The 12,221-nt window shown below is 35.5% G+C and overlaps 1 protein-coding gene across 12 annotated transcripts in view; it reads left to right on the plus strand.

Moving 5' to 3' along the window:
• ANKRD28 (ankyrin repeat domain 28) overlaps positions 1-12,221 on the plus strand; it is a 201,453-nt gene that overhangs the window by 153,832 nt on the left and 35,400 nt on the right. For 11 of the 12 annotated variants that reach the window (XM_045791700.2, XM_045791706.2, XM_045791701.2 and 8 more), the window contains 6 exons: positions 777-855; positions 1,786-1,900; positions 3,168-3,250; positions 4,775-4,838; positions 6,706-6,774; positions 8,817-8,957. In XM_045791700.2, the coding sequence (XP_045647656.2) occupies positions 777-855; positions 1,786-1,900; positions 3,168-3,250; positions 4,775-4,838; positions 6,706-6,774; positions 8,817-8,957 (551 nt within the window). Of the gene's footprint in view, positions 1-776; positions 856-1,785; positions 1,905-3,167; positions 3,251-4,774; positions 4,839-6,705; positions 6,775-8,816; positions 8,958-12,221 lie in introns of those variants that run through there. The other variant, XM_087870181.1, reaches the window with a different exon arrangement.

Below are 12,221 nucleotides of genomic sequence, written 5' to 3' on the forward strand. Positions count from 1 at the left end.
TTGAGATTTGCATTATACAGTTTTACTGTAAACTTCAGGATACTTGTCACATTTCAATTTTAAGTATATATGCACAAGATATGCTGAATATTGCTAAGGGATTAGGAATTGTAAAACAGATTCTTTCCTTTGTAATGGTCACGTTGTATGTTTTGACAGAGTCCTTTAGAATTTCAGAGTTTGTACATTAAATACACACATGCCCAGCCAGTATGATTATTTTAAGTAATTTGAGAAAAAGGCTAACAATATTTATTACAAGTAATTATAAACAAATATATGAAGTTTTTAAAGTGATTTATAGTGGCTGAAGTTAATTCTAACATTCACTTTTCCTTGGTTGAGGAGGGATTCAGCATTTCTTAGAATGAAAGAATTGGAGCAATGTGAAATTTTTGAAAGGTGGGAAACACATGCCACTTGTACCACTACTGACTTGGTTGAATCATTAATATCCTTGTGCTGCAGTTTTCCCGCCTATGTACTAGGAATGATACCAAGATTACACTGTACCTACCGTGAAGAGCTTTTTGTAAACTGTAGGCATTGAGGGTTTTTTTTTGGTATACTTGTGCTTTATAATACCCATACGTTAAAAAAAAAAAAAAGTTCCTAATTTTGAACAGCTATTTTACCTCCACAGGCTTGAGCTAAATTTAATGCTTGAATAATGGTTTTACAAGATAAAGATGCAAGAGGATATTCAAAATAAAACTAAGGGTTACATATGACAGATATAATAATAATTTTAAATCTCTTTTATTTGATTATTTCAGAGCAAGGATGGGAAAACCCCACTGCACATGACTGCCCTCCACGGTAGATTCTCCAGATCACAAACTATTATCCAGAGTGGTAAAAAGTATTTCTGTTTGTTTTTTTTCTTAAATGTAGTAAAAACATCCACAAAATGAATGGTATTAAGGAATTGTTGTAGCTGTCTATGTATTTTTAATATTTGATTTCAGATCTTATGAAAATCAAATAATAAAGAGTATAAAATGCCATGTATTATGTATCTTTCACAATTTGTTTTTCATTTATTTTTGTTTTGTTTCACCTGAATTATAAATACGATTTCTTTAGCAGTTGGTGTGGGCTTTTTTTAAGCATTGCTAAATAGAAAACTGCCTTACCACCACAGTATGTATTTGTATTGTACATTAACAAAACTCTGTTGCATTTATCTTTTTTCCCCTTTTGGATATTTTGAACTATTTTTAGGACTTTGATTTATTTTTGGAACTTGTACTCTTTTGTGTTTGAATTAGTACTAGGCAAGCTAAAACCTTTCAATAAAAACTCTTAGGTACATTTCTTTAGTGTTTCCGAAGCCATATTCCAAGGAATTGTTTGTTAGTAGTCCTCAAGATAATAGTTATTACGGTTTTGCAAGGAGAAAGTAGTAGTTTTCGTGATCCAATAATTCCTAAAGCATTGCATACAATCTTGGGGACAGAGTATGTGCGTTAAGGCTCTGAAATCTTGCTCTAAAGAAATATGTTTAGTTTTGTTTTAATATAGTGGTTTCCAAACTTACTGGACCCCAGAACCCTTTATCATTTTAAAATCTGTTAAAAGCTTATGCTTAGTTCACGAAATTGTTTTTAAGTGTAAAATCTGTGACCTCAGTGTGTGGCCAATAAATGTCCTATGAATGAAACCTAGTTAAATCACTATATCCATTAGTTTATGCTTGAATAGTGTTTCATGTTACTTTCCATGTAATAGATTTGACTTGATCTTAATATAGTCCAGCATCTGATAGTACATTATTTATTGCAGGAGCTGTAATCGACTGTGAGGATAAAAATGGAAACACCCCTTTGCACATAGCAGCAAGGTACGGCCATGAGCTGCTAATCAACACTCTTATTACAAGTGGTGCTGACACTGCAAAGTAAGTACTTACCACAGTGTTGATAGCTGTGCTGACAGGGAAACACAGATGGAAGGGAATTGCAATTTTCTAGAAATTTCAAGTAGAAGCATGGATTTTGTGCCCAATATGGTACTAATTGCTTGAGCTTTTTCCTATTTGTGTGGATAATGTGCTAGAATAAATATTTAATGTGATTTCATTTGGTAAGCCAGCATAGTATATTTTTATTTTATTTTTTTTACCGCAGTGAATTCTAGATTATGAATAATATGCAGTTTTAGTTAGAGCTTTTCATTGTTGTGATCTATTTATTTTTCATCTAAAAGTAAATAAAAGACCCAAAAAAGTTTATATACTGAATGCTTTCCTTTTTCATTCAGGTAATACTGTCTGTAGATCTTTTGTGCCCTGCTTTGGTCAAAACAGCTCACTTTGTCTATTTTATATATTAAAGTTTCTCTGTAAAGATTTTGTTTGAAAGATGGATTCTCTTGCATGCTCTGTAGAAGTAAACACCCTACTTAAATTGATGTTAATCATTCCTAAGTGTGTCTTTATATTTTTATTACATTTTATTACATTTATTATATATATTCATTAACATGTTTTAAACCTTTTAAACTTTCTGTAAATGTGATGCTACTGTACACTTTTTTGCAACCTCTTGATTTAGATTTATATGTAGATATAAATTTGGACTTTTTTTCACATCGCGACAAATACCTGTAGTTCATTCATTTTATAAAATTTATTGTATAAAGATTTCATAGTTTATTCATTCTACTTATTTGCACACATAAGTTGCTTCCAATTTTAAAAAAATTACTGCAGTAAGCATTCTTGAACATTTTGTGTTGTGTTAATGATTCTCACTGGCCGGGGGCGGGGCGGGGGGGGGGTAATGGATTTCACATCCTTAGGCAAATGTCCAGAGACATTTTTGGTTGTCATACTTAGGGAGGAGGGTGTTACTGGCATCTAGTTTGGATAGAGCCCAGGGGCACTGCTGAACATCCTGTGTGCAGAGGGAAGCCCCCCCACCCCCACCCCCAACAAAGTCCATCATGACAATAGTGCCAAGATTGAAAAATTCTGCTCCTGGAAGAGAATTGCTGGATAATAAATAAGCTGTGCCCACCTTCAGCCTTTTGCCAAATTGCTCTTCAAAATGTTAAAGGTTTTGACTCATCTAATTATCTTTCCACTTTAGTTTCTTTGTAATTTATTTAAATGATTGTATTATTCTTGTATTATAATGAGGGTTACTGTCTTACTTATGCTTCAGGCGTGGCATACATGGAATGTTCCCCCTCCATTTGGCAGCCTTAAGTGGTTTTTCAGATTGCTGCAGGAAACTTCTTTCTTCTGGTAAGTGGAACCGTTGTAGACTGAGTCTCCTTTTTTTGTTTCCCCAAAGCCCTCCACATTTTAATGCAATCTCTTTATCCTACTTTTCCAAAACCGTAGATATGTCCAAGTGTGAATCATTCATTAAACCCTCTTAGAAGATGTTGGGTCTTTTTTAATTTTAAGATGCAGTTTTATCTTCACATCTGGGAAAGGTTTTAATTTTCCAGGATTTCCTTCAGTGTGTTAGTTGGGGAATGGGGTATGGAATATTTCTAGAGTAGTTTCTGTTCATTGAATGGTAGTTTTCTTGGATCATCTCCTTATGTCTAGAAACAGAATATCTTCATTTATATGTTTCTCAGGAGCTGATAGCCATTCTTTTATTATCTTCCAGGTTTGTGAAATTATTTATACCATATCTGATTACTGCATTATAATATAATAATCATAGTCAGTTTGAAACAAAACAGGATCTATAGCTTTCTGTAAATATTACAAAACCGTGGTCCTTATTAAATGCATAGAATTACTGAGTATATATAATTTAATTGATTTTAAATGATAGTCTATTTCTTAGAGTGTTAAGAAAGTTGAACATACTTTGTATATTAATACTCTTGATTACTGAAAGAATTATAGGAAAGTTTTGGTAAAAATTAACATATTGTGTGAGACAGATACTTCTGAGTTTTTTCTTAATGATTTTTTTTAAGTTATTTCTGCTTTAAGTTTTTAAAAGTGTATGTATGTCCACAAGTATTCACAAACCCATTTATCTATGAAAGAAGTCTGAACTTTCTCCTCAGTGTTAATAATCCACAGGTAGTAAAGCATGTATGGCTTCTTTTGAAAACAGTTTTTGTGTCTTTTTTTTTTTTTTTTTTTAAGATTTTTATTTGAGAGAGGAAGAGAGCACAAGTGGCAGGGAGGGGCAGAGGGACAAGCAGACTCCCTGCTCAGCAGGGAGCCAGACACGGGGTTCAATGCTAGGACCCTGAGATCATGACCTGAGACAAAGTCGGATGCTTAACCCAACTGAACGACCCAGGCACCACTACAGTCGGATTTAGAGCATTCTCATCCTCCCATTAGCAGCCCTTCCTCGTTTCCTCCCTCCCCTCTCTAAGCAGCCATTACTCTACTTTCTGTCTCTAAATTTGCCTGTTCTGGACAGTTCATAGAAATGGAATCACCCAAGATATGGTCTTTTCTTTCACTTAACCAAATGTTCTCAAGGATCATCCATATTACAACATGAATCAGTACTTCATTTCTTTTTATTGTTGAATAATATTCCATTGCATCCTATGGCTTTTAAACAAGTACTCCAGCACTTATCCTAAAACTAGTCTCAGTCCTTTGGAGGCAATTTTTTTTGGTATTATTGTACATTATAAATCTATTTTCAATAATTTTGTGCTTATTTGTAATTCAGTTTTGTTTGAGATTGGGGGGCATGTGATACTTGACATTTCTTGACATAGTACTTTAATGTGAAGTGACTTATTTATGATACTATACAAGATGTATTCATGCTTACAGGATTTGATATAGATACCCCAGATGATTTTGGCAGGACCTGTCTACACGCAGCTGCAGCTGGAGGGTATGTTAACAAAATTTTTACTTTTTTAAGAAGAAGGTAGCTCGTCATGTCGTTTTTTCTCTTATCTTCGTTTCTCTTTATTAGGCTGCCTTAAAATAGAAAACAAACCATAATAGGAGTGGTTTGGGAGAAGAAAGTCCAGACTAGTAGAAATTGCTTTTTCTATCTTCTTCCACCTATGTTATAAATTTATGAGTGGGAGAGATAGAACAAAACTGTAAAGGGAAGTATTGTGGGGGAGGTGGAACAAAACTGTAAAAGGAAGTATTACTTTCTATGAGAGAAAATTATTTCTGGATAAATGAATATATGTCCTCAAATGAGAGCAACTAAACTTTAGGGATGTTCTGAGTAATACTAATGTTCTTTGAAAGGTGTTTAGGGTTTTTTAATAATAATTTTAGGGGGGAAAATGTCGATGCTTGTTTATGTCTTGCCTCTACTCAGGGCTAATATATAGGAAAAAGAAAATTTTTGAGATTGAAAAATTTTGGACTAAGTTTTAAATACTACTGCTAGGGGAAACTAGGCTCTTGGTTTGAATAGACAACTACCTTCAATTAATACTCTTTGGTCTCTGAAGCATGCTGCTAATCTAATGTTTCTGATCAATAAGGTCCTAAATCTAAAATAGCCATTTAATTCATGGTGACTTAACAAAAATAAAATTGGCAAGAATTTTATTACAATAATCATTCTTTAAATATTGCCAGTGGTTTCGGAGGAGAAGTACACTGAACCAAGACTACCACTAGGCCAGTCTCAGATGCAGAGATGGATTGTGAACATGTGACTGGGTCATCTTGTTCTTACAAGGTCACCAAAGAACCTTCCAGTTGAAACCCAGCTTCCATATTACTGACCTCCAGAGGGAGGGACAAAAGACAATACAACTATCCGATTATGTGGCAGTCACAGTTTCTAGTGTAATGTAGTAATGATGTTCAGGTTTTTGAAAATTAAAGTACAGAAAGACCTGTGTATGTGCTGTACTCCCCTGTAATTTTAACTAAGGAAACATCTAAGCATTTATAGTATAGGAGAAGATAAGGGAAAGCAAATTGGAACATTTTCAGGTTTGATTTTTTTTTTAACCCATTTTCTTTTAATTTAGTATTAAAAACCATTTAAATTTAAACCATTCTGTTAAGGGGCGCCTGGGTGGCACAGCGGTTAAGCGTCTGCCTTCGGCTCAGGGCGTGATTCCGGTGTTATGGGATCGAGCCCCACATCAGGCTTCTCCGCTGTGAGCCTGCTTCTTCCTCTCCCACTCCCCCTGCTTGTGTTCCCTCTCTCGCTGGCTGTCTCTCTGTCGAATAAATAAATAAAATCTTTTAAAAAATAAAAATAAAAATAAACCATTCTGTTAAAAGCATGTTGTTTGAAGTTTGTTTTAAAGGTTCCTAAAAACTCTCAGGAACTCTTTTTTTTTTTTTTTTTTAAGATTTTATTTATTTGAGATAGAGCGTGAGCATTAAGGGGGACTGGGGGTGTGGGAAGGCAGAGGGAGAAGCAGACTCCCCACTGAGCAGGGAGCCCAAGGACTCAGGCTAGATCCCAGGACCCATGAGATCATGACCTGAGCCTAAGGCAGCCACTTAACCGACTCTCAGGAACTCTCTTACAAGTGTGAACTTTCTTTTAAATAGTGACAACATAATTCATTTGTTATTTCCTATCCACATGCCAATATGTAAATACATAACTTCTTAAAATTCTAGATACGATGAATTTTAATGTTTTATTTCTTATAAAGTAATTTAAATTATGTCATTTTATTCACTTTGTCTTCATTTGAAAATGTGCTACCAATGTCGTTATGAAATTATTGACAGTTAAGTCTTCTAACTGTATTTTCCCTGAATAGGAATTTGGAGTGCCTAAACCTTCTGCTGAATACTGGTGCAGACTTCAACAAAAAGGACAAATTTGGGAGGTAGGCTGTGATGCCATTCCTCTATGGAACATAATTAATGTTATTCACTTAATGACTTGTATGACCTTCTAAATGACTTCTGAAAATTAACAGTTCAGCATCTTTTGCATTGTGATCATGTTTCACTGAGAGGCCCAAATAAGTCAGTGACTTCTAAATATTCATTTTTATCCACAGTCTTCTTCCACTTGGGCCCCTGCCACAGCCCCAGGCTGCCAGCCACAGCTTTACTTTATAAGCACCTCTGTATTTCTTGATATCATTCTTCCTCCTCCCATAATTATACCATGGAAGTGTAAAACCCCATGGTACCTGTGTTCCTTCAAGAAACTCACAAGACCTAGAACTCAGTAGTATAGTTCTCCGTGCCGCCAAGTCATTTCATTGTCAGAGACTCTACTGCCCATATTTGGTTACAGAGCACTAGAAATAGGAAGGAAATAGGTAACAAATATATGAAACTTTTGTTCTTCCCTCCTCAAATCCCCACAAATACATATACGCATTAACAACACATCTACACACACCCCTTCGTATGACTGGTAGGAAAACACCTGTGAAGTGACAGAATCCCTCTGTAGTCTTTTAGCCAATCCTCATTCTCACTGTGACTAGCATTTACGGTAGCAGTACTTAAAGCCACCAGTATCTACTAAGTTACTTAGAGTGGGAATTGACCCAGCATGTGCTAAAACCATAGAGGAAAGGATTGAAGGCAGTTTGAATTGGTTTAAAAAAAAAATAGAGGTGGCAATGTGAGCAAAATTGTGGGTCACGAGTTTGAGAATTACATCAAAGTGTATAACAAAGGGTGTGTGTCAGAAGGAAATGCGTGGATGTATGTTCAGTGCATGTGATGGGGTCAGTGCAGAAGTAAACAGAATTATGTATGGTAGGAAATCAGAAATGCATATTAGAAAAAAACTGTTTGACCCCATAATTACTTTGAGGTATAGACTGTTCTCATAAGCCTACTAATAAAAGGAACTAATGACCTGCAAAATCAAAAGTCACTTTGTTTGGCTTTGTGGTGCAATATTTTTACAGTTAATTGGCTTTTATAGTTGTACGTTAGTCCATCTTATATTAGTTAATTTGCAGCACTTGAAGCATTTTTACTACAAATAGCAGAGAGAGCTTCTGAAGCATATTCTGAGTTTAGAAGCTTGAAAGTAATTCAGGGTTAATTGTATTTCTTAAAATGCTATTACTATACCATGCTGTTATCCAGTAAAGTAAAATTATGTTTTACTATTGTTTCACTAGGTAAATGTTTTAGAAAAAATTGAAGACTCTAGACTGAATTTACCTTCACTTTTCTGGTTTTTTTCCTTCTCCTCTTTTTTTTTTTTTCTTTTAAATGAAAAGTCATGGAATCATCATAGAGTTGCAATTCAAAGACAGGGACTCCTAATTTTAGTAACAGTCTGTTGCATTTCAGTAACTGGGAAGAAACTGGCTACAAATATTCAGTCTTTAGAAATTAAAAACAGTACTCTAGGTCTTCTGAATAGTGAACAATCTTCAAAACTATGCAATTTTTGCTTGAGAAACCTGATATTACTATGCAGCTTTACTTGTATGGTTGATAGAATAATAGGGCATTCTATTTAATGCTTCTATATTTCTCTTATCCTTCATTCCTCTCCTGAGACATGAACAGAAGCTTCTACCTCTGTACTGTGAAACATTTTTATTAGTACAAGGGAAGCTTTGTTAAAATGAAAGTTTTCAAAAGTTTCTGAGCAGAATATGAAGGTGTCTGTAGTTCACTCAAAAGACTAGACTCGTTTCTGTGGGGACCATGAAATAATCTGTGTTTCTATCATAATTTCCTATTCTTAGAAGTTCTTTGCCACCTTACTTTCTCCTGCTAGCTTTCTGTCCAGCCCTCCAAAAGACTTAGTATATGGTAGAAATCAATCTCAGGCTCACTATAAATACAGTATTTGTAACTGGGTCGAGTAAGAGTCAGCTGTGCTCTTGTTTACTGGTGTATGTCCCTGGCTTTTATTTTTCTTACATTAACTTGGGCACAAAAGATCTCCGCTGCACTATGCTGCTGCCAACTGCAATTACCAGTGCCTGTTTGCTCTTGTGGGATCAGGAGCAAGTGTGAATGACCTTGATGAAAGAGGATGCACACCCCTGCACTATGCAGCCACATCAGACACAGATGGCAAGTAAGTATCATGCGGAGAGAATGAAGGATTATTTCTGTAAACCAGCATTTTTCATGTGGATGGCTGTTTTTATTGCAAATTTATATTTTCTTTTTATACTTTTTGTTGTCTTTTCCTGAGTCTCTAGTGTGGGAAATAAATTGGTTTCATAATTATTCCTAAATCATAGTTTACTGCCTATTTCTACTCAGCAACCTGCCTTATTGAGTGATCTGGTAGAAAAAAGATAAAGGCCTCTTCTTGTCCTCCCTGCCAAAAGTGCATCTTAATGTAACCTCCATGTTTTTTCCCTCTGACTTCTCAGAGGGAGCAGTCTTTGAGCTTATCATAGGGAAAGGGACAGAGAAGAGATGTGGACAATGCCAACGGAAGATGGGGAGAGATCGGAATACCAATGTCCATCAGAGGTAGAGAGTTTATATTTGTAAGAGATCCTTATAAATTGGTATCCAAAAAGGGAGTAACCAAACTGGCAAAATCTGGCTCTTAGTTGTTCTGAATATTGCTTAAATAAGTAAATGAGATAATGGAATAACTGAATATTGGCCAAGAATGCCTAAATACGAACAAAAGAATAAGAGATGTGTAAATTATTTTTATAATTAATATTCATCTAAAGTTGATCAGAACCATTTATAGTACCTTAATATATATAGCTTTCTTGGAAGAAAATAAATTATTGGAGACAGAGCTCTTCAGTCTATGGTATTCACCATGTGTCTGTGTGTCATCTAAGAGCAAAAATACCCTTAGGGAAAAACAAAGAGTGGTTTGTAGGGGAGGATTTTATAAAATATACTTCAAGGAAGTTTTAATTAACGTAGAACTGTTTCTTTGGTTTTTAATATTTGCTTTTTACCCTCAAAATACAAAGCAAAATTTGAGGGTCTTATTCACAAATGTTAATTTATTATAAATTCTGTAACTAATGTCAAAGCCATTTCTGTCAGTAGCACTTTGTTATGTTGGATTCATAGCTAAAACTCTAATCTCAAAAGCACTAGTAAAATCTACTTTTTGTTTACAAGAATATATCACTTTGTACAATTTCATACATACCCAGAGTAGTTAGGTATAGATAGATTTTGGGGAGAAGTTAAATTATTTGACGTATGTTTTTATAGATAGTAGCTCTTTAAAGAAAATCTGTGGTAAAGACTCTGTAAATAAGAAAATATTTTGGTGGGGTGCTTGGGTGGCTCAGTTGATTAAGCATCTGCCTTCGACTCAGGTCATGATCCCAGGATCCTGGGATCAAGCCCCGCATTGCATCCCTGCTCAGCAGGGAGCCTGCTTCTCCCTCTGCCTGTGCAGCTCCCCCTGTTTGTGCTCTCTCTCTCTCTGTGTCAAATAAATAAGTAAAATCTTACTAAAAAAATGTTGGTATACTTGGGTAAGTAGATCATCCTCTGATGTATAAATTTTATAACTTCAGGATTTGATTTATAAATTTTCTTAAAATAGATTAAACCTAAAATGAGTATATCACCACCAATAATCCTTTACCACTATTCCCACACACTAGTTATTAGGTGTCGCTCAACTGGATCTACACAAATTCCACTGAGAAGTCACACACACAAACACACACACACGCACATAGAGATTATCCAAGGTCCTCCTGCCCTTAGATAATTACATTAAACCTGAATTCTTTTGCAAAAATCAAGAGAATAACGATGCTCAACCCATACTTTTTGGGATTTGTGGTTTTGTTTTAAACCAACCTACTTTTTTTGTAGAAATGTATTAGCACTGAAGTGATAAAAATCATTAGTTCTCTCACCTAATATAAACTGTTTTGAGCAACAGGTTAGTGATATTTATTACTTAAACATGTAATTCTCAGTATCTACACAAAGCAGCCTGATGTACTAGAAAGAACATGAGCTTTGGGATCCAAAAGACCCAGTTTAAATCTTGGGGTTTCTATATTATACTCCTTTGAGCCTGAGCAGGTAATTGCCAAGCAAAATCTTTATCTGTAAAATTAGAAAGAAACGTACTCCTTAGAGTTGTGGGAAAAAATGCGATTATGTGTACAGAACAATCTAGCACTGTTTTTTTTTTCTTTAAGATTTATTAAAGGGGAAGGGACAAAGGGAGAGAATCTTCAAGCAGAAGATTGAACACAGAGTCCAACACAGGGTTGGATCTCATGATGAGATCGTAACCTGAGCCGAAAACAGGAGTCGGATGCCTAACCGACTGAGCCACCCAGGTGCCCCTCTAGCACTGTTTCTTAGAGCCTCTGTTTCTTTAAAGTATCAGAATCCCAGCAGTCCTGTCTAATGTCATCATTTATTGACTCAGTGATTTGTTCCCTGAGAACTTTCTGGAAGCTATAAGGTATAGTAACCATTTTAGGATACCAGAGGCATCCTTTCAATAAATGATTGTTTTGGAAGCTTAAATAGTAGCATTAAAACATTGATAAAACGTTGGGGCATGTGGGTGGCTCATTTGGTTAAGCATCTGACTCTTGATTTCGGCTCAAGTCATGATCTCAGGGTTGTGAGATCAAGCCCCGTATTGGGCTTCACGCTGGGCATGGAGCCTGCTTAAGATTCTCTCTCTCCTGTCCCTCTGCACCTCCCCCCCAAAAAAACAAAACCAAAAATGTTGGTTTATTTTTCTGAGTTAAACTGACCAGGTATATAAGTTGGATAATAAAATAATCTGGCATGATTAATTCATACTTCTGGCAAAGAAAGTGAAATATTTTCTAAGAAAAGAAACAAAATCCCCATAACTTCAAATTCAGTAATGTGCATTTGTGGTTTGTTTTTTTTTTAATGATCATTTACTAATCCCATGTAGCATCCCCAGGGAAAGTTGTTTATATTTTGGAATTTTTGACACTCTGACATTGGTTTTCTGCTATTCAAGAGTGACATAAGTAATTACAACTCTTCTGCCTATGTTCTCGGTCTTCACTTTGAGTTACATGAAATCTTTCCTGACTCATTCTACTTATTCTTCTAGTCACTCCCATTATTCTAGTACCTGCATTCTTTTTCTTTTTTTTTTTTTAATGAATTTATTCTTTTTAGAGCATGAGCGGGAGGGGCAGAGGGAGAGGGAAAGAGAATCTCAAGCAGACTCTGTGCTGAGCACGGAGCCCACCGTGGAACTCCATCTCATGACCATGGATCATGACCTGAGCCGAAACCAAGAGTCAGATGCTTAACTAACTGCGTTACTCTGGTGTCCCAGTGCCTCCATTCTTCATAGACATTCATGATTCAAATACATAGCCACAAG

Source organism: Ursus americanus, chromosome 20 (assembly GCF_024610735.1).
Source record: "Ursus americanus isolate L20-20 chromosome 20, mUrsAme1.1.p, whole genome shotgun sequence".
Classification (NCBI taxonomy): domain Eukaryota; kingdom Metazoa; phylum Chordata; class Mammalia; order Carnivora; family Ursidae; genus Ursus; species Ursus americanus.